The 19,765-nt window shown below is 53.7% G+C and overlaps 1 protein-coding gene across 1 annotated transcript; it reads right to left on the reverse strand.

Moving 5' to 3' along the window:
- Nucleotides 1–784: 784 nt before the first annotated feature.
- On the reverse strand, nucleotides 785–17,868 carry SLC35F6 (solute carrier family 35 member F6). Its single transcript, XM_058551616.1, has 6 exons — nucleotides 17,695–17,868; nucleotides 7,275–7,347; nucleotides 6,357–6,528; nucleotides 5,869–6,081; nucleotides 4,922–5,032; nucleotides 785–3,603 (listed from the first exon to the last, which is right to left on the reverse strand). The coding sequence occupies exons 1-6, from the start codon at nucleotides 17,769–17,771 to the stop codon at nucleotides 3,134–3,136; spliced, it is 1,116 nt and encodes a 371-aa protein (XP_058407599.1). The 5' UTR covers nucleotides 17,772–17,868; the 3' UTR covers nucleotides 785–3,133.
- Between the last annotated feature and the right edge of the window lie 1,897 nt (nucleotides 17,869–19,765).

Consider the following 19,765-nt stretch of genomic DNA (forward strand, 5'->3'; position numbering starts at 1 on the left):
CTCTCCTTTTTATAGGTAGCCAAGGTCTTGAGAGGTAACATGACTTGTCCAAGGCCATCCAGTCAAGGTAGAGGCAGGGCTGAGAACACAGCTCTCTGCCGCCAGATTCTGCTTCTTTCTCCTACACAGGAGGCCCTTTGCTCCACTCCTCTGAAGTCCTCATAAGGGGTCAGAGCTCTGACCTCCTGGAGCGCTGTCTGCTTGTTCAACTACGCAGAGTCCTTTGGGCAAAGTAAAGGCAAACAGAACCATTTGGCACGGGACTAAATCTCCGCCTTGTGGGCAGATTCCCGGTGGAGAGGAGCCTGAGGGCTACTCCCAGGCCTGGATGGCAGTCCTGGAGGAAGCTCCAGCCCCAGGCTCCCCTAGGATCACTCTACGAGGACTAATCAGTTCACCATGTGGATGATTTAAATTACACTGTATTTGAACCGATGTTCAAATATTTGATAACCGATGGAGGTCTGTTATCAGTTATTCTGATTTTGGGGCTCAGGGCCTCCACGCCAAATGCCCACCATTCAGGGCTCCCTTACTCCACTCAGAACAGTAGGCCACAGCTACAGACATTCCCCGCAACCATCCAGACTCAGGAGAGGGGAGGTCCTTCCCCTTGCACATGACCAGCACAACACAGTAAGGCCTCTCATTCACCCTCAAAGCACCTCTGACAACAGGGTACAGTGGACACATCCCAGGGCCTGGGAGGACACCTACTGCCAGCATAAAATTTTCTGGAGGCATCCTGTTTTAATTTATCATCGATGTGAATTTCACATTCTACTCCATGATGGTTTGTTTTAATAAAACATTTCTCCTATGCTGAGCAAAACCGATGTTCTGTGCCGTGACAATGCTGGGACTTCAGTGCCCCCGATGGACCACTGTGGTGGACAGTGCAGCCCTACGTGACACTCTGCTGTGCACTGGCACATAGAGGCACCTTCAGTTTATCATCTTATGTAATTTTCACACTCATCCTGCAAGATGGAGGCTGGCTTTCTCATTTTGGAGATGTGAAGACCTAAAGCTCCAGGAGGTAAAGCAGGTTCCCTGAATTGGTGGCAGGCCTGACAGGGTGTCCCTATGCTCTGCAACCCCTGACCACTGAAGTCCCATTATAGTTCCCCCCACCCCTTCAACATTAAAATCAACACAGTCTCCCATGGCAGCACTCAAATAAAGGCCAAGTGCTTCTCTAACACCCTCTGAAGCGGTTTGCATGGTTGAGCGCACAGGCTGGGCAGTCCGCAGCAGAGGAGCAGTCCTGGACTCTCGGTACAGGCCCCTGGCTACGCTCCCTGTGGCAGAATGGGATGGGCAAGTACTGAGAACCAGGAAATCTGGCTTTGCATGTCACTGGCTGTGTGACCTTGGGAAGTTCCTTCCTCTCTCTGGGCTTTAGTTTCTTCATCTGAACAATGAATGGTGGACTGGGTGATTTCTATGCTTTGGTACATTAGAGCTTTTCCATCCCAACATTCTAGACGCTATCCCCAGGAACGTTCCAACCCTTGTGCTCCTTCCCTCTTGTTAAAAAAAAGTCCATACTACCAATTTCCCTTTTTAAAATAAAGCCTAAAACAACATTCTAAGGCCCCAGTTTTTTGGACAAGGCAGCTGTAGTCCCCACCACCCTCACTCTCCATTTCCTTCTTCTGTGAGCTGGTGGGATGGAGAGGCCCTCCTCTCCCAACAAGCTGTAAGAACCTGCTGGATTCCCGCATAGTCTGAGGGCTTTGCTTGTCAAAGATCCTTTCCCCAGAACCTATTTTAAGGAAGGCATTCAGTGCTTTGTTTTATGATTGAGCAGCCCAGGAAGATGGTCTGAGGCTCCAGAAACTACCAGAGTGAGGAACACTGGAACAGAGGGCTGCTCAGCTCCCTGCAGTCCCTGATGCCAGCCAGTCCATCTCTTCTGGGTGGGGTTACCAGGAGGACAACAGCATAATGCTTCTATCCCAGCCACAGGAAATTCCCCCCAAAGACCCCAGGGAAACCCATATGGGAGGTGGGGGCCCAGGTGTGGAATCAGGCAAACCTAGCTTAGAATGCTGGCTCCATGAGGAAGTCACTTAACCTTCTTGGGGCCACAGTTGCCTTGTCTGCACCCACCCGTGCAGGCTGCTATGAAAGTTAAGCACTTAACACAATGCCTGGGATACCAGAATTACTTTAAATGGTAGAATCCTGGTAAGTCCACCAACCTGGAGGGTTCTCTAAGAGTCAGGTTGGGAGGTGGGGGCTGAGGTCCAAATGTACTCTAGATCTCAGCCTATGGCAGGATCATGTGGCTGCATGGCCAGAGCCTACAGCAAGAGAGCCCTCCTGCCAAAAAATACAGAACCCTAGGCCTCAGTTTCCTCATCTTTAAAATGGAGGTAAAGACATCCTAAACACTGTTATCAAGGGCTGCCTGGAATTCTGGCTGTAATCCCTCTCAGTCAGGGAAGACTTGAGGGTGTGTGAGCAAGGACATCAAAACAGGCTTGGGGAGGAGGCACTGTGGGCAGAGGGGCATTTCCAATAAATGGGCTGTTACTCCTTTCCCAGGTAGGTCAAAATCGTAGGCCTACAAACTGTGCCCAGCTGGGGCTGGAAGGCACTGAAGCCACAGTGTTGATACCTTCTGCTTTACAGAGCAGGACACCAAGGCCCAGAGCGACCAGGTAATGGGCTAGGGAGCATACACGAGTCTGCTGCACAGCCTGACTGAAACCTAGGTCTCCAGACAGGGTTAGGGAATATCTTACAAGTTTTAGAAAATACGGTGCTTAACTTTCATTCTCTTGCATAACAACCTGCACAGGTGGGTGCAGACGAGGCACAGGTGGGTGCGGATGAGGCAATCGTGGCCTCAAGAAGGTTAAGTGACTTCCTCGTGGAGCCAGGCAGGGGTCGGTCACTGTCCTCAGGCCTGTGGGGGCTGGGTAACACCTCTCTGCAGGGGGTTGTGACAAAGGAGGACCAGGGTATCATGTCATGTTCTGTGGCAGCAGCTTTCCTGGGGGTCTGTGGGGAGGGGCAGGGTGAGGCCTTGGGCACAGGGCACTCGAGGCTCACCAGCCCGTGCGACCTCAGCCTCAGGGTGAACAAGGAGTGTCCAGGTGGCAGCAGAGGCCCTGCAGAAGGCTCAGCTGGTATCGTTGATGGCAGTCCGAGAGCCACCCAGCAGTCTCTCATGCTCACCCTCCTCTGCCGGGGGCCGGCCCCTGGACAGGCGGGTGAGCAGCGGGCGGTGTAGCCCGTTGTAGAGGGCGGTGCCCATCAGGAGGATGAGGAAGCCGAGGATCTGCAGTGGGTGGAAGGCCTCCCAGCCCAGTGCCAGGCTCACTGCCCAGATGACAACAGTGCGCAGGCTGTCCAGCACCATGCGAGTGGTGGCGCTCAGTTCCTTAGTGACACTGATGCCCGCAAAGTTGAAGAAGGCAATGCTGCTGATGTTGCCCAGCAGCGCCAGGGCAATGAGTGGTTGTCGGCCCACCTGGCAGAAGGCGTCCAGCGCATCCTCCAGCGTCCCGTGAGGGTTTCCACTGAAGGAGCCGGCGGGGATGTAGTACATGGGCACCAGCAGCAGGGAGAGGATCACGAAGCCAAAGAGGCCTGTGGGAGTGGAGGAAGCATATCACACTCTCCGCTCCGTCCCCAGACTCCCAGCACTTCCCACCCAGCAAGGGCTCCACTGATCTCCTGGCCACCTCCTTCTAGCGGCCCTACACCAGCTCCTTCCTTTCAGGTCCTGGAGCCGCTCCTCCCATCAGGAATTCACAACGGCCTACTGAATGGGCTCTAGCTGCCCCTTCTCCACTTTAATCCACATCTTCCAACTGGACCAAGAGTAAGAAATACATTTTACATAGTGACCAGTATACGTGTGCACAGGTGCATACAAACATGCACACTTTCATAAAACAATAGCTACCCTTATAATGTACAATGCTCTCTGACACTTTTAAATTCTATTCTATTTATTTAAAAAAGAATTGCTGGCTGCAACCACTATACTGCTCTCAGAAGTGTGGAAAAACATAGCTCTCTAATTCAGTGTCACTGGGTTGTGACAAGGAGCTGGATCAGAATGTAAATCAATGCACTGCTTCATTCAGAAAGTCTTGCTAGGAAAAAAACGAGCGGAAACAAACAGTATGCTAGATGACATGGTGGATTAATATTCTGCCGTAAGCCCTCAGCTCACTGTGGACCACGCACAAGCAGCTCCCCAACTGGTCCACAGGCCACACTTGGTAGCACCGCTCTAATCGCTCTGCTAGTTGCATCTTTTTAAAGCATAATTTTGATAGTTACTTCCCTGCTCAAAAACCTACGGTAGTTCCTCCCTGCCTGTCATTTAAAGTCTAAATCCACTTGTCTGATGTTCAAGGTTCTTCATATGACCTTGACCTACTCAATGTCTCATCACTTCCCAACCTCAAACCTGTATCTCACCCTAACTATTCCTCACTGGTTTCCAAACTCATGTCCAGCTCCCCGTCTTTGCTCTGTCTGGATTTCCCTCCTTCCCACTCTTGCCTGTTGAAATCCACAGCTCAAAGGCCACCTTCTCTGCCCCAAGACGCTCAGACACGCCCGGTAGGTGAAACATCACTTGAGCACAGGTGGTCTGAGCTAACCCGCACTGCTGCCCTTTCTCGCTGGTCAACTCCTCTAGAGTGGGGCATGCATCTCATTCATCTTTGTCCTTGTCCTCCCCTAGCTCCTGGCCATGTGCATGGCAGGTGTCAGAGTATTTGTCAACACGTATGTGGTGAAGGGAGGAAGGAATGGGGGCAGGAGGCTCACACCCTCCCAGCGGTCCAGGCACCCTGCCCTGTGCTCCCACTTGTGCATTCCCTCCACGTGCTACCCTCCAGGGTATCCCCCCAACCAGTGCCCTCCTCCCAGCTCCTGTGCCCACACACACCCTCAATGCCAACTGCCCGCAGCGGGTGCACGTTATGCTTGTAGACGAACTTCTCCTCCAGCACCATCTGGATGGAGACGATGATCTGGGCCATGATGATCAACAGGTCCCCTGTGGGAAAGGAGGGGCCCAGGGTGAGGCCAGGGCTGCACCAGGGTTGGGAGCCAGGAGACAGCAAGGCCAGTGGGCCACTGGCAGGGTGGCAGGCCCAGTGCTGAGGGAGACAGTTCCCACGGGGACATAACAACACTCACAGCCCCTGACTTTTGCAGGGCCCCATACAGTTCATGAGGCACAGTCATGACAGCCCCCATTTCTGAACTCCTGGCCCCTGATGGGTGGGGCAGGCCAGCAGGGCAGGCACTGTCACCCTCTCTGGGCTGAGGCTCCAGAAGGTCTGAAGGCCTGCCTGGGCCTGAGAACTGCACAGTGGGGTAGGCAGGTCTTTGAAAAGCAGCAGGCTTTGAGACACACATTTCTGGTTTAACCCTGCCTCTGAGGGACCAGGGTGGTGAACTTCATTGTAACATAGGCTGCAGTGCTTCCTTCCTAGGACTGTGAGCATGGCTGTGATGATGAGCACACAGTGCTCAGCATGGGCTGGGCACTTGGCAAGTGCTCAACCAACGCTCATTCCTTCCCTCTCCCCAGCCCGGCAGTTTGTGTATGTGCGTGCATCACAGCACAAGCCCTCACCCTCCTCCAACCTCCCCGCTCCTGTCTGCCCCTCTCTCATGTGCTTGTGCCTTTCTGGTTTTCCCTATACTCTACCCATCACCTCGAGAGCAGCTGCATGTCCACGTCAGCTGGTATCCCATGAGCCCTCAACCAGGGCCGGGCATACAGGAGAGCTGGTAAAAGTCTGTTGAATGACTTTGCGCTGGGCTCCCAGGGAGGACAGGATAGGACAGGACAGGCAGCCCCTGGATCCCCGACCCCAGCTGCACCTGTGATCACTTCGCTGAGCTTGTGCTGATCGTCATTCTTGCTCAGGAGGTCGGCCAGGCCAACGACGACCAGCCCCGCGATAGTTGCAAGGATGCCCAGCCACTGGCTCAGCGCCAGCCTCCGCCCCAGGAAGGCCACTGAGAACAGGCCTGTGAATATGATCACCGCTCCCCGCAGCATCTGGAAGCTGGAGGCACTGGTCATGTTCAGGGCTAGGAGAGGAGAGACACATGACATTAGCTCACGAGGGCTAAGGCTGTCTGTTCACTGAGGTGTCCTTAGGGCTGAAGACACCTCACACATAGCATGTGCTCAATAAACCTTGATTGAGAGAGAGAGTGTGTGTGTGTGTGAGAGAGAGAGAGAAAGTCTGTGGGAGGGGGCAGAGGTGAAGTGAAGATGAGCTGGGCGCGGGGGTGGCTGTTTTACCAGTGCCCCCTCGGGCTGTGGGCTTCACTGAGCTCTTCTCGGCCTGGAGGCTACTCACCCACATACATGATGCTGGTCCCGGTCATGTCGCAGAGGGCTGGGGGCAGGAAAAGAAGGGGGTTGAAGGGCTGCTGGGGACCCACGCTGGTGTCTGGCTGCCCCGCAGCTCTGCACCGGAGCAGGTAGAAGACAGCCAGGCAGGAGAACTCTCCCAGGAACATGCCCACCGCCTGTGAGGACAGAGCCACAGGAGCTTATAGCTGGAGGGAGGGTCACCTTTAACAAAATTTTTTAACACAATCTTTCTTCAAACAAGAGCTTACCTATAACCGCAACATGTAAAGCAGACAAAAGCAGAGCTGCTGTATGGGAGAGGCAGAGACTGCCTCCTGGGTCTACCCTTAAGCCCCTGAAACACCTCAACGGACACCCTAAGGCTGTATGAGCCTGGTCTGAAAACCACGGATCTAGACCCACCCCGGTCAAGTTCCAGAGGGAGAAACTGAGGTCCAGAAAAGCTGAAGAACTTATTTAAAGTCACAGAGCAAGTCGCTGGCAGAGCTGGGGCTGAAATTTGAGTCTCCCGATTCCCAGTCTAGCAACAAGGTGCCTTCCATTTACGGTGTCTGCCCCGTCCCAGTGGGGTGTGGGCTCCCTGTGGATGGAGAGCGGGTTTTGCTACTGAGGATGTTTTCCAAATGTGTCCTGACTTGGATGTGGGAGGGCTGGCCTCATGGTGCCCAGGGCATGACCGCTCACCAGGACTGGAGCAGGCTTCTCACAGAAGACTGTGCCCTCTGCCCCCTTCCAGGGGCACCCACACCCTGCCTTTGTCCCAGGGAGAGAGAGAGAAGTGGATGGTTCTTCTGGGAGCAGGGGAAGTCTCCACCCCTAGCTCAGGAAACAGCAGGGCCTCACGGGGGACGCCTGGCCTGAGGCCTGGGAGACGGGAGGTGCGGAGGGACGGGGTAGATACCTGGAGGAAGGGATGCTGGAAGCTGTGTTCCTTGCTCCCTCCACAGCCCTGGGCCACGAAGTTGTCCGCCCACCTGCAGCAGAGAGAGAAGGTCAAACCCTGGCCATGTGGCGGGCTCTGTGACCCCAGCCCTGCTGACAAGCTCGCTCCTCTCAACGCCAAGAGGCCAGACGGAGGGGCCTGGGCTCAGAGGGGCTCCCTCTCCAGGAGGCCAGTGTCCACAGCAAGGAGTCTTCATCTGGGATTGTGGACTGAATGTCGGGGCCTTGAGCTGAAGTTGCATGAACTTTAACTGAAAGTTAGCATTTCCTCAAATCCTGAATGTAGTATTGCAGTACCTGTGACTTTGTCACACAGAAATCACAGCTCTTCTCATTATCACACTAGAGTCCTTGTGGATATCGTGAAGTATCATTTACACTCATCACTATTCCAAAATTACAGTAATTAGGCTCACTGCTTATAGTTTTGTGTTAAGAAGTATATACATACATATATTACTATCTCACAACTTCGCTTTTTTAATGTTTAATAACTTTATTTCAATATAATTGGCTTTTCCTATAATCCTTGGTCTTTTATTTGCACCTTTTTTTTTTTTTGAGGAAGATTGGCCCTGAGCTAACATCTGTTGCCAATCTTTCTCTTGTTCTTTTTTCTCCCCAAAGCCCCAGTACACAGTTGTATATCCTAGTCGTAGGTCCTTCTAGTGATTCTATGTGGGACGCCGCCTCAGCGTGGCTTGATGAGCGGTGGGTAGGTCCATGCCCAGAATCTGAACTGGCGCACCACGGGCTGCTGAAGTGGAACGCACAAACTTAACTGCTACGCGACTGGGCCAGCCCCTTATTTGCAGATTTTAAAACAATACTCTAGGCTTCACCAGACTATCAAAAGGATCCATGGCACAAAAAATATCAAGAGCCCCTGGCACACAAGTGCACTTGGGCCCTGGGAAATGACTGCCTGACACAGACCACCTGGTCCCCTTCATGTAACCTCAAGGGTTTGGAGGGTTTTTCGAGCGCTGACTCTAAAGCAGGTGGCAAGTACGGCACTAGTGGAGCGGCCTCGCAGCCAGCACCCTGGCAGATGGCATAATTGATTACGGCACGCTTCCCCACGGAGCCCAGACACATGCCCAGAATCCTTTGCGGCATAGCGCTCTGGGCAGCTATCACCAATCACTCCGCACTGTCCGCCATCCATGCACTAAAGCTCCCATTCCTGAATTTCATTTTTGCTGGGCTTTGTTGTGTCCCTGGGGTCTAGTCTGATCTTTCACTTGAAAGCCCTTCAGATATTTGGTGACTTTTCCACCTTCTTCTGAACCTTGTCATCTCCTGGCTAAACAGCCCCAGCCCTTCTAACCTTTCACTCCCCTGGCTGCTGACTTCTGGAAGCGCTCCGGGGGGCCCAGGTCCAGAGCCAAGGCCATGTGATCTGGCCCAGACCGAGTCTAGCAAGACAGTGGCCCCTCCCTCACGCTGGACATCCTGGATTAGTTGACACACTTCTACTGCATCCGCCACATCGCACTGCTGACTCAAGTCAACGCAGACCCAGGGCTGCTCCTTGCAGGCTACTGACCTGCTCCCTCTGCAGCACCCCACATGCAGGTGGCTGTCTCTCAAGTACAAGACTCAGGACTTCTTTTTCTTAAATGTCTTTCCTTGCAATGTCCGTCAAGAGCAGCCACATTGTAGTGCCCAGCCCTACTCCCCGCTGGCTCATCTCTGCCACAAGCCTGAGCTCCCTAAGGGCAGGGGAGCCTTCTGCTTCCTGTGCCGCGAGCATGGGCCGCTGGTTGTGCCAAGCCGGTAGAGTCTGGGGTTGACAAAAATCCTGTTCAGCCTTGGCTTCTCTGTGCCCTGAGTTTAGGGAGGGGAACGGGGAGCTCTTGCCCACGGCCCAGGGCAAGGGCATGATGCCCTGATGCTGGCAGTGGGGAGGGTGGGCTCAATGGTGGTGGTAGCACAGACCTGTGAAGGAGAGACCAGGTCTACTCAGATCTGAACACATCCTAGGGCGAGTGAACAGAGAGAGGCCTACAGCAAACTCATCTCACAGTGAGAGACCCCATGCATGCCCGGAGTTGTAGAGAGGGGCAGTTAGAGGGCTTGTGGTTCTTGGGAGTGGTGGGGGTCAAAGGAGAGCTGAACGGCGGGGAGAGGTTCTGATATGACTGGTTGGGAAGGCAGAGAGAAATGTGGGGCCCTGCCTGAGTCAGGGGACCAGGCTGTAACCAGTCCCAGTACCAAGGGGGCAAAGAAAGCCCCCACTACCGAATAGAAACCACCTGCTCTGTGGGGTCTCATTTCTGCCTGATTTGCTGCCGGTTCTGGCTCTTGGATCCTCAGGCAGGATAGGACATGAGATGTGGGTGCGGGCCACACACTAACCGTGTGGCTCACCTCGGCAGGCCTGCTCTCCAACCCAGCCAGACTCACTTTTGCGGAAAGAGCCCTCTGGGAGGGCTGGGGGTGAGGCGACTGGGCAGAACAGAGAAGAGAGAAGAGGTCAAGCTTTACCAGTGGCCCAGAGCCAAGTGCCCCAGGGCAAGTGAGAAGGTGAGAGAGACGGGAATTCCTGAGGCTGGAGCCAGGGCTCTTCCAGGAGGGAACAAGGAAGGTCCTGCCAAGTCCATGAAGAGCAACCAGAAGCCTAGGACAAGGGCAGGTGTGGAAGCCCCTTCCTCTTCTTGGGGCCACACCCACGGCACAGATCGGCAGGCTCAAAATGACCCCCAGATCTAGTGGTGGAGCCACCTCCCATGACTCCCTTTGGGTCACCGCCAACACAGCCTACAGTAATGACAACTCACATCCCTATCACTTTCTGGTTCCAGAGTCACTGTCACTTGAGAGTGTGAGCTTGACATCCAGCAACTTCCACATCTCTCAATCCCCTGCTCCTGGAACATTACTAAACAGAAGCTCAAACATTTTTTTTATTTATTTTTATTTTTTATTTATTTTTATTTTTTTATTTTTTTTTTATTGATGTTTTAATGGTTTCTAACATTGTGAAATTTTGGGTTGTACATTTTTGTTTGTCCATCACCACATATATGACTCCCTTCACCCCTTGTGCCCACCCCCCACCCCCACTGCCCTGGTAACCACAGTCCAGTTTTCTCTGTCCATGTGTTGGTTTATATTCCACATATGAGTGAGATCATACAGTGTTTGTCTTTCTCTTTCTGGCTTATTTCACTTAACATAATACGCTCCAGGCCCATCCATGTTGTTGCAAATGGGACGATTTTGTCTTTTTTATGGCTGAGTAGTATTCCATTGTATATATATACCACATTTTCTTAATCCAATCGTCAGTCGAGGGACACTTGGGTTGCTTCCACTTCTTGGCTATGGTGAATAATGCTGCAATGAACATAGGGGTGCATAAGCCTCTTTGGATTGTTGATTTCAGGTGCATTGGATAGATTCCCAGTAGTGGGATGGCTGGATCATAGGGCATCTCTATTTTTAATTCTTTGAGGAATCTCCATACCGTTTTCCATAGAGGCTGCACCAATTTGCATTCCCACCAGCTGTGTATGAGTGTTCCTGTTTCTCCACATCCTCTCCAACATTTGTTGTTTTTTGTCTTGGTGATTATAGCCATTTTAACGGGCGTGAGGTGGTATCTTAGTGTTGTTTTGATTTGCATTTCCCTGATGATTAGTGATGTTGAGCATCTTTTCATGTGCCTATTGGCCATCTGTATATCTTCCTTGGAGAAGTGTCTGTTCATTTCCTCTGCCCATTTTTTTTTTTTTTTTTTTGTGAGGAGATCAGCCCTGAGCTAACATCCGCCAATCCTCCTCCTTTTTTGCTGAGGAAGACGGCCCTGGGCTAACATCGGTGCCTATCTTCCTCCACTTTATATGGGACGCCGCCACAGCATGGCTTACCAAGCAGTGCGTCGGTGCGCGCCCGGGATCCGAACCAGCGAACCCCGGGCCGCCGCAGCGGAGCGCGCGCACTTAACCGCTTGCGCCACCGGGCCGGCCCCCCTCTGCCCATTTTTTGATCGGGTTGTTTGTTTTTTTGTTGTTCAATTGTGTGAGTTCTTTATATATTATGGAGATCAACCCCTTGTCAGATGTATGTTTTGCAAATATTCTCTCCCAGCTGGTTGGTTGTTTGTTCATCTTGGCTCAAACATTTTTTTACTGAATGAATGGGGCTTTCAGACTTTGAGACTGAGCAAATAGGCAGGTACTCCAGTCCAGAGGCAATGTCTCCATGAGTCCTCATTTCTCACCTGGTCTGAGGTGCCCCCTGCTGGTGGGACAAGCTGGGCCTGTCCTTCCACAGCGTGGGCACCGTGTGGGGAGCTGGCTATAGGGCTCGTGCTGAGCTCCCTCCCCTCCTCCAAGGGCATGTCTGCTTTCTCCAAGGGGTGGGTCTGCCTGAACACGTTGGGGCTGGCAGTGTTCCCAGCTGGGGAAATGGAATCTTTTTGTATCTGAGGGCCTGGGGCAGGCTTGCAGCCCGAGATTGAGTGTCAGGGACAGGTTGCCCTGCCCAGCCTCTCTTCAGGCCAGGGAGGAGAGCAGGCCTGCAGGCACTTGGGGACAGAGTCAGGCTTCTGACGGGAAGACATCTGAGGGAGTCCTGGCCCTGAGACAGACTTGGGCTCCTTGTGCAGGCACAGAGGACCCCAGGTAGCACAGAACAAGAGCCAAAATCCAGCCCCAGTTCATCTGCGGATGACAGAGTCTGACCCCTAAGGTGGGATAGCACTCGGCTATTTGCAAAACACTTCACTAACATGTTTTTATAAATGTACAATTCATTGAGCGCTGACTTTGTGCCAGGCCTGTGCCGAGCACTTCACGTGGGTTGTCTGGTTGAAGCCTCACGACAGAGATCCTTGTTTTACAGACGAGGACTTCAAGGCTTGGGGCGGAGGTGTGCAGAGAGCTGTGCTCAGGCTCATATGGGTAACAACGGGTGGATCTAGGACCAAACCCATCTGCTTGAATTTACAGTCAGGAAAGGCAGCAGGACCCATGGAAAGCTCAGACTTTTGAGTCTCACAGGCTGGACAAGTTATAGGTTTCTCATCTATAAAATGGGGATAATAATGCCAACACTGAAGAACTGTCAGAAGTAATAAATAAGATAAACTATATGAGACCAGGAACATGGCAAGTATTCAATAAAAGTTCTTTTCTGCCCCTTCTCCCTCCTTCCCCTCTATTGAGCAGGAGCCATCTCCCCTTGTGTTGGGTCAGCGTGGCTCTGCTCTGCTCCAGCCTGAAAGCTTTTGGGAGAGCATCCACTCTGGGACCCACCCTGCTGGCTGAGGCACAAAGTGCTGAAAGAGAAGAAACTCAGCCATCATCTCACGAAGCTCCTTATTCGACAGACGAGGAACCCAGGGACCAGGGAGGGCTCGAGGGACACAGGGCTTGTATCCACGAGTCTCCACCTCCAGTTCTGTGGCCCCTCCTCAACACCTGAAGTTCTCCTATCACCTCTGACTCCAGATTCTTCCCATTACCCTGGCTGGAGCGGGAAGAGGGTCAGCCCTGCAGATGGGCCCTCCGTTCTCTCTAGATACTGTATCCTGGGGAAAGCCCTGGTCTCCAGGGTAGGAAGCCTGTGGGGACCCACTAGGGTCAGGCTGAGGCCGCATGAGGAGTGCCCTCTGCTGGCAGAGGCCAGCTTCTTTTACAGTTCCCTGGGTCTCGGCGGGCTGAGGGGTGGGCTCAGGGTAGGACCCAGCTGTCTCAGACTCCAGGGTCTGCCGTTACTGAAAGGCTCGACAGGGACCACACTGTCCTGCCCCTCCATTTGCAAATGAGGAGACTTGATGCACAAAGCTGAAATAATGTGTCCAAAGTCATACAAGGAAAAGTGGCGGTGAGTCACTCTGGCGTGGCCTCGCCCAGTCAAACTCAAAGCTCAGCATTGTGAGAGATATGTGCATGTGTGTGGGGGTGGTGGAGAGACACTGAGGAAACGGCTGATGTGGCTCAGACCGATTAGCTGTGTGTCCGTTCCCTGCATAATCTCTGCCATTTCCTCTTGCATTGTGGGCAAGAGGAAGCCCCGTGAGTCAGCTTCTTTCTCCTGCCTGGGATCTTCAGAAGGGCCACAGGACTTTTCTACGCTCTGGGGTGGCAAAGCAGGTGGCCCTAGCTTACTAGTGACAAAGGATGATGAGCCCTCTCATCTCTGAGTACTAGAAAACCTTCCTCAGTAGATCCTACCTTGTGTCTGGGAAGAAGGCGGGGCAGGGATCATCATGCCCATTTTCCAGATGAAACTGAGGCTTAGAGAGGTCCAGTGACTCATCTAATCCCACAGCTGCCAAGCCTCATGCTCTTTCCACTCTACTACACTGCCCTCCTGATTTAAGGCTTTCTCCAGCTGGCCCAGGAACCCCTTTGAAGCAACTGTCCCATGCCAGCTCATGGAACCCAAGGGTGGGGACAGCTGCCAAGGCAAAAGTTAGAGCTGGCAGAGACAGGACAGTCAGAGTCCTTCCCTAATAAAAGCCCAGTGGTCCCAGGCCTCCTGCCACCTTCCTGGCAGGGTCCCTGGACCCAGCAGGCCTGACTATTGGAGGGGAAGTCACCCCCATGGCCCCTCCCTGGCTAAGTGGGCTTCACAGCCTGCAGAAGTTTCGGAGGGGATCTGAGCCTTACTTAATGAGCATCCACTTGCTCTGGGCTCTTTACATGCAGAACCCCAGCAAGATTCAGGAGAATGGGCTCCAAAATGGGCATGACCTTATGGACAGGCACCGATTCAGGCAGACAGCCCCAAGCAGTGCCTGAGGAGGGCAAGATGTTTGGTCTCTAGGAGAAGCCTCAGCAGAAGGTCCTGGTGAGGGATGAGAAAGCAGCCACAGAAAGGAGAAGGAGCCATTTCACAGGGAGAGGCCCTCTGCCAAGACCAGAGATGGGGCTAAGGGCCAGCCTGACTGGTAGCTTTCCCTCCTACAGGTATGTGACCCCTGTCCCCATCCTAGCCAGGGCAGGCCCGTCTCCCTGCAGTGCCCCCAAACCTGCTGAGTGGGCAGAGTGGCCTCCTCCAGTGGAGAGCTGACCTGTGGCCCCAGCAGAGCAGGCAGCACGTGCTCACACCCACTTCCTCACCCACTCTCTTTAGTCCTCCCAGGAACCCAGGGAGAGATACATTATGATTTTATAGGCCAAGAAACTTCAAGAGGCTACTAGAGACTCTAAACCTTGAGTGGCCTCTGGCTCCAGGGGAAAACAAGCAGTGTGACAGCAGGGTCCCCTGGGCTGGGACAGAGGCTTGCTGCCCAGTCCCAGAGGGAGGGCACCCTGAGGGCAGGGAGGGGAGATGCCACTTATAAGATTACAATTTCCATGGGCACATGCTTGTCTTTGTTTGGGAGAGGTGAGAGAAAATCCCCAAGGAAGAGGGACTTTGGGTACTGCAGTTGAAGAACAGGACTGGACTAAAATGCTGAGACCTAGGTTCTGGTCCCTGCTGACACCAACCAGCTGAGTCACAAAAAGAAACTTCTCTTGGGACCTCGACTGTAAATTGTGGGAATGAGAATGGATGATTTTTATGTTTTTAACAACTCTAAATGCCCCGAGAAATGGCTAGAGAAATCCCCAGCTTCATCCCATAGTGGTGGTGGAGAGCACGGATTCCAGAGCCAGACCACTTAGGCTCCAATATAAACTCTGCCACTTAACAGCTGAGTTGAACTTGGGCAAGTAACTGCATCTTTCCATACCTCAGTTTCCTTATCTGGGGACAATGAGTTTATCTGCCTTACAGGGTGGTTATGAGAACTCATTAAATTCACACACGGGAGGCCACCAGAGCAGGACCTGGCACATGGAGCTCTCTGTGTATTAGCTGGTTAGCACCTGTTGTGGTCACATTCTTGTCTGTCTGTCCCTGACAGAAACTGGAGGTTGGAATGTGATTTCAAAATTGATAATTCCCATCAGGATGTACACAGCCGCTCTCCCATGTTCTTTCTCTCTGAGAGTGTCCTTCTCACAGCCTGGCCTTAGAACACTGTTTAGGATCCAATTCTTGGGCCTGTCTCAGATAGGGAGGCTCCTGAAAGGCCCCACATCAGGCTACAGGGCAGGGGACAGGACCAAAGGTTGGGTCCCCTCCTGGGAGCCTCTTTCTTGCCTCTCTGGCAGCTTTCAAAGGCAAGGCCTCCTGGGACTGAGGATCCCCTGGCTTCCCACCTGCCCGGTTTGGAGCTTTTTAAGGAAGGAGCTGAGTTAGCACAGTTTACCCCAGTAGTAACTGGCTATCTCAACCCTCCTTGGGCACAGAAGCCTTGGCAGACCTACAGCCACTCTCTAAGCACTTGACTGAGGTGTTGCCTGGTGCAACAGATGGATGGATGGATGGACGACTTGTTCTGCTTCGTTTAGATCTTAACTGAGATGGGAGCCCTCAGGTTGAGTCTCCTTTATAACTAAGGCCTCAGGGGGCCGGCCCCATGGCTTGGCGGTTAGGTACGTGCGCTCCACTGCTGGCGGCCTGGGTTCGGATCCCGGGCGCGCACCGACACACCGCTTCTCCGGCCATGCTGAGGCCGCGTCCCACATACAGCAACTAGAAGGCTGTGCAACTATGACATACAACTATCTACTGGTGCTTTGGGGGGGAAAATAAATAAATAAAAATTTATTAAAAAAAAAACTGTTAAAAAAAAAAAATAACTAAGGCCTCAGCAGAAGGAGTGACCCTCCAGGAGGCCGAAGGGCCCAGGAGACCAGCATAAGACACAGATGCAGACACACACTCAGCTGGCCAGAGCCCAACCAGAGAGATAGGAGGGCCCCATCCAGAGCTCCACTTCCTTTGGAGAAGGGAGGACACTGTGATTGACAAGTGTGTACACATCTGTCCCCTCCACCTCAGATTCTAATCATCTCAAAGACCTTCTCTTGGTCACTTCTGTCTCCTTCCCCAAATCCAGACAGTGCCTCCCACACTGTAGGTGCCTTATACACGCCCGATGAACTGAGCAAGGTACTTCTCTCCCAGACCTCTCTTTGGGGGCATTTCTCACACCACTGATGGAGTGTGCTAGGAACAAATGCTTCAAAAATGAATAAGATATGACCAGCTCCCCAGCACCCCTGTGCCCGGGGGGTCTGAAGCACAGCCTCGAGGGTATTGGGGTGACTCCCCCTTGCTCTGGAGCCTGGCAGGACCAGATGGAAGTGAGGTCTGACTGGGAGAGGGCCACTGTCCACTGTTCTGCACGTGCACTTTGGAATCGGTTCAGAAAAAGGCCAGGCTCTGGGTACTGGGGCTCTGAGACAGTGAACAGAAGGGGCAGGAAGGCCCTGCCCGGAGGTGGGGGCAGAGAAAGAGACAAATTACTGCCAAAAGAGGGGCTGCTGCCTGGGCCTCCTTGCACATTACAGGCAAGAGGCTATGCTTGGTCCCTCAGCCTCATGACAGCCCTGGGTCCTCAATCTCCAACCTCCTGGGGACTGTCCTCACTGTCCCACGCGCATCTCATCCTCATCCATCAGAGCTCAACTGCCCGCCTGCCCTCTCTGTCTAGGTTAATGACACTCCTGTTCTCCCAGCAGAAACCCTGGAGCGATCAGTGTCTCTTGAGCCTGTGGGTCAGGCCTCCTGGCTTCATTCCATACCTGGTCTCTCCCACCTGTCCGTCCTTTCCTGCCTCACTGCCCCCTCCTGGTTCCCCTCATCTGCTATGCAGCAGCCTTGGAGTGGTTTTGCCTGCACCAAACTCTTCTTCACCTTGACCACCAGGTTCACTATATCACATTTAACATGTCACTCCCTGCTCAAAGCTCCTCTGTGATTATGGGATAAAATCTGGCCTGGGCATTTGGAGCCAGTTACAATCCACTTCATCTGGCCTTGCTGTTTCCTGCCTCGATGTCCCCGCCATGTGTAGAAATCCCACCCAAACTTCAAAGCCCAGCTGTAACCCTTCCTCCACGAGGGGCCCATGGGGCACACCCTTCTCTGTCGCCGCAGCCCTCCACCCTCACGTTCAGTCGCATGGCCTCTACCGTAGCTCCCGTGCACAAATCTGGGAGCCTCCCTCCACCCGCGGCCCACAGGCGGGGCCTCCGACGCCAGCGCTGGAAGGGGTCGGGGAAAGGAGACGGTCCAACCCTTGCGTTTAAAGATGAGGAAACTGAGGCGCGGAGGCTGGAGGTGACTCGCTGGGATCAAGCACAAAGCAATCAAGGCACGGCCTCGCTCTGTATTTCCCAGCCCTCGCACCCCTGGGGTGGTCCATGAACCGCGGAACCGACCGGAGAAACTGGGCCAGCCAGCGAAGCCGGGAAAGGAGAGCCGAGAAGGGGGAGGACGGAGACGGGGCGCGGGGGTCGCCAGCGTCCGCGCGCCGCCGCAGGCCCGGCAGAGCCCCCTCCCCTCCCGGCCCGGCCCAGACTCACTTTGCCGAGAGCGTGTTGATGGAGCCGGTGACGAGCATGAGCCCGGCCAGGAACAGCTGGTACTTGGTCCAGGCCATGGCGGCGGATGCGGGGAACGCGAAACCGCGGGGACCCCCGCGACCTCCGCGCTCGCTCCACGGAGCGACTCCCGACCTCGTCACCCGGGGGTCTCCGGCGCGAGCGCTTCCGGGCCCGACGTCACGTGACCCGCGCCGGTCCCGCCCCTCGCCGGCTCCCTCCGCCCCTGGGGAGGGCGTCGGGCCGGGCTCCTGCCAAGCTGCGGTGGCTGTACCCTGCAGGGCTGGAGCCGGGCGCACTGGCGCACTGACACAATGGCAAGTCACAAGCCCAGATCTCCCCGTTTGTAAAAGGGGCTAATGGGACGATGCGGTGAGAATGCATCGTGGATGTTAGAGCGTTTGTAAAGCGTTTGAGAGGTTGAGCTGAACGATGTCAAACCACACAGTGGAAACGTCCAGCGTGGGAATCGCCTTTCTACAGGTGCCCAGGGAACCCCGGGAGGCCTGGGACGTGTCCCTAGGGATCCCAGCCCGTGGTGTTGCTCACATCTTCTAGAAAAGTGGCTTAGGAATCTAGTTCCTGCTCCCTGGGAGACCATTTTATAGCTGAGGAAACTAAATAGAGAGAGGGCAAGTGATTTGCTTATGATCATGCTGGTGAGTGATGGAGTGAGGGTCTGCAGACTCTTGAGGGACGCAGATTCTTGAGGCTTCCCTAGATCCGTGCCTTCTGCACAGCGCCCCACCAAGCCCTGCCCCACTGCTCCTTCTCGGATTCCCTGGATGCTGCTCAGAGGCATCCATAGTAGAAAGACCATCCCTAGCTTTGTTTGCGAGGATTTCTGGCTTTTAAAATCCTACTTCTGGTTCTCAGCCCTCAGTTGTCCTCTGTCTTCTTCTCTAGGCCTCTAGTCTGCACCCCATGCCCTGTCATGCCACAGGCTGGAGCATAAGGCCTTTGAGGAACTGCTTCAGACTCAATGAGCACATTTCCCCCTTACTGCAGATCTTGTTACCGGAGGTGCAGAGCTAGGGCCTGTCTGCCAACTCCTGCTTGCCCTAAGACTGCCTTGAACTTGTGAAAATCACCAGTGTTGAATCAGAAAAACTCTCAAGGGACTGCATCAGACCCCTTTATGGCAGGAAGACCTGACAGAGAAGGTGTACAAGTAGGGTCCTGGACAGAATGTAGGAGGTCACTGGATAGACAAGGGAAGGGCTTTCCTGGAGATGGGAATGGCGTGGGCGATGCACAGAGGTGTGAGTGGGTGTGGAGCATGTCTGGGACCCACAGACTTTGGGGGAACTTTCCTTCACTGGAGCCTGCTCTCTTCAGTCAGTGTGGGAGAGGGGAGACCCAGAGGGAGGTTTCTTCTGAGCTTCTTGCCCTCAATAACACCACTAGTTTCATGTGATTTAAAAGGAATCCATTCAGTTACCTAAAAATATTTACCGAGACACTGGGGCCTGAAGAGATGAATGAAACACAACTTCTGTCCCAAGGGGCAGCCCAGTGCAGTCCACACCAGCTGGATAGCCCTATCCCCATTGGAGGCAGTTCCTACAGGCTACAGTGACACACTCAGTGGGTCATGTGTCCCACATGTGTCCAAGCCAAGGATACTATTCTGAAGTAAACATTACTAATGATCAGTGGTGTCACCTGCCCGACATGATGTCACTAGCAGCACAGTCTTTGTCTGTCTCTACAGCCACATCATAAAATGAATTTTAATTTATCACAGTGTTCTGACCATTCATCAAAATGCTGTCCCTGGAGACAGGAGGATTTATTTGCAAATATGCATGGAGCCCACTAAGTGGCAGGCTCAGAGCCAGGTATGAGGCCACCAAGACAAGTGAGACAAGGTCCCTGCTTTCAAGGAGTTCTGGATTTTATGCAGGAGAAGGGCGAGCACACTGGTAACTGTGCAGCCATGTGAGGATGGAGGCAGAGGGAGTTGGGAAAGTGATGGATTCCCCAGGAGGCGGGGGAGCTGGGGCATGACAGTGACAATCAGAGCTGACCTGGATCAGGCGCCCGGTCTGTG

Source organism: Diceros bicornis, chromosome 12 (assembly GCF_020826845.1).
Source record: "Diceros bicornis minor isolate mBicDic1 chromosome 12, mDicBic1.mat.cur, whole genome shotgun sequence".
NCBI lineage: Eukaryota > Metazoa > Chordata > Mammalia > Perissodactyla > Rhinocerotidae > Diceros > Diceros bicornis.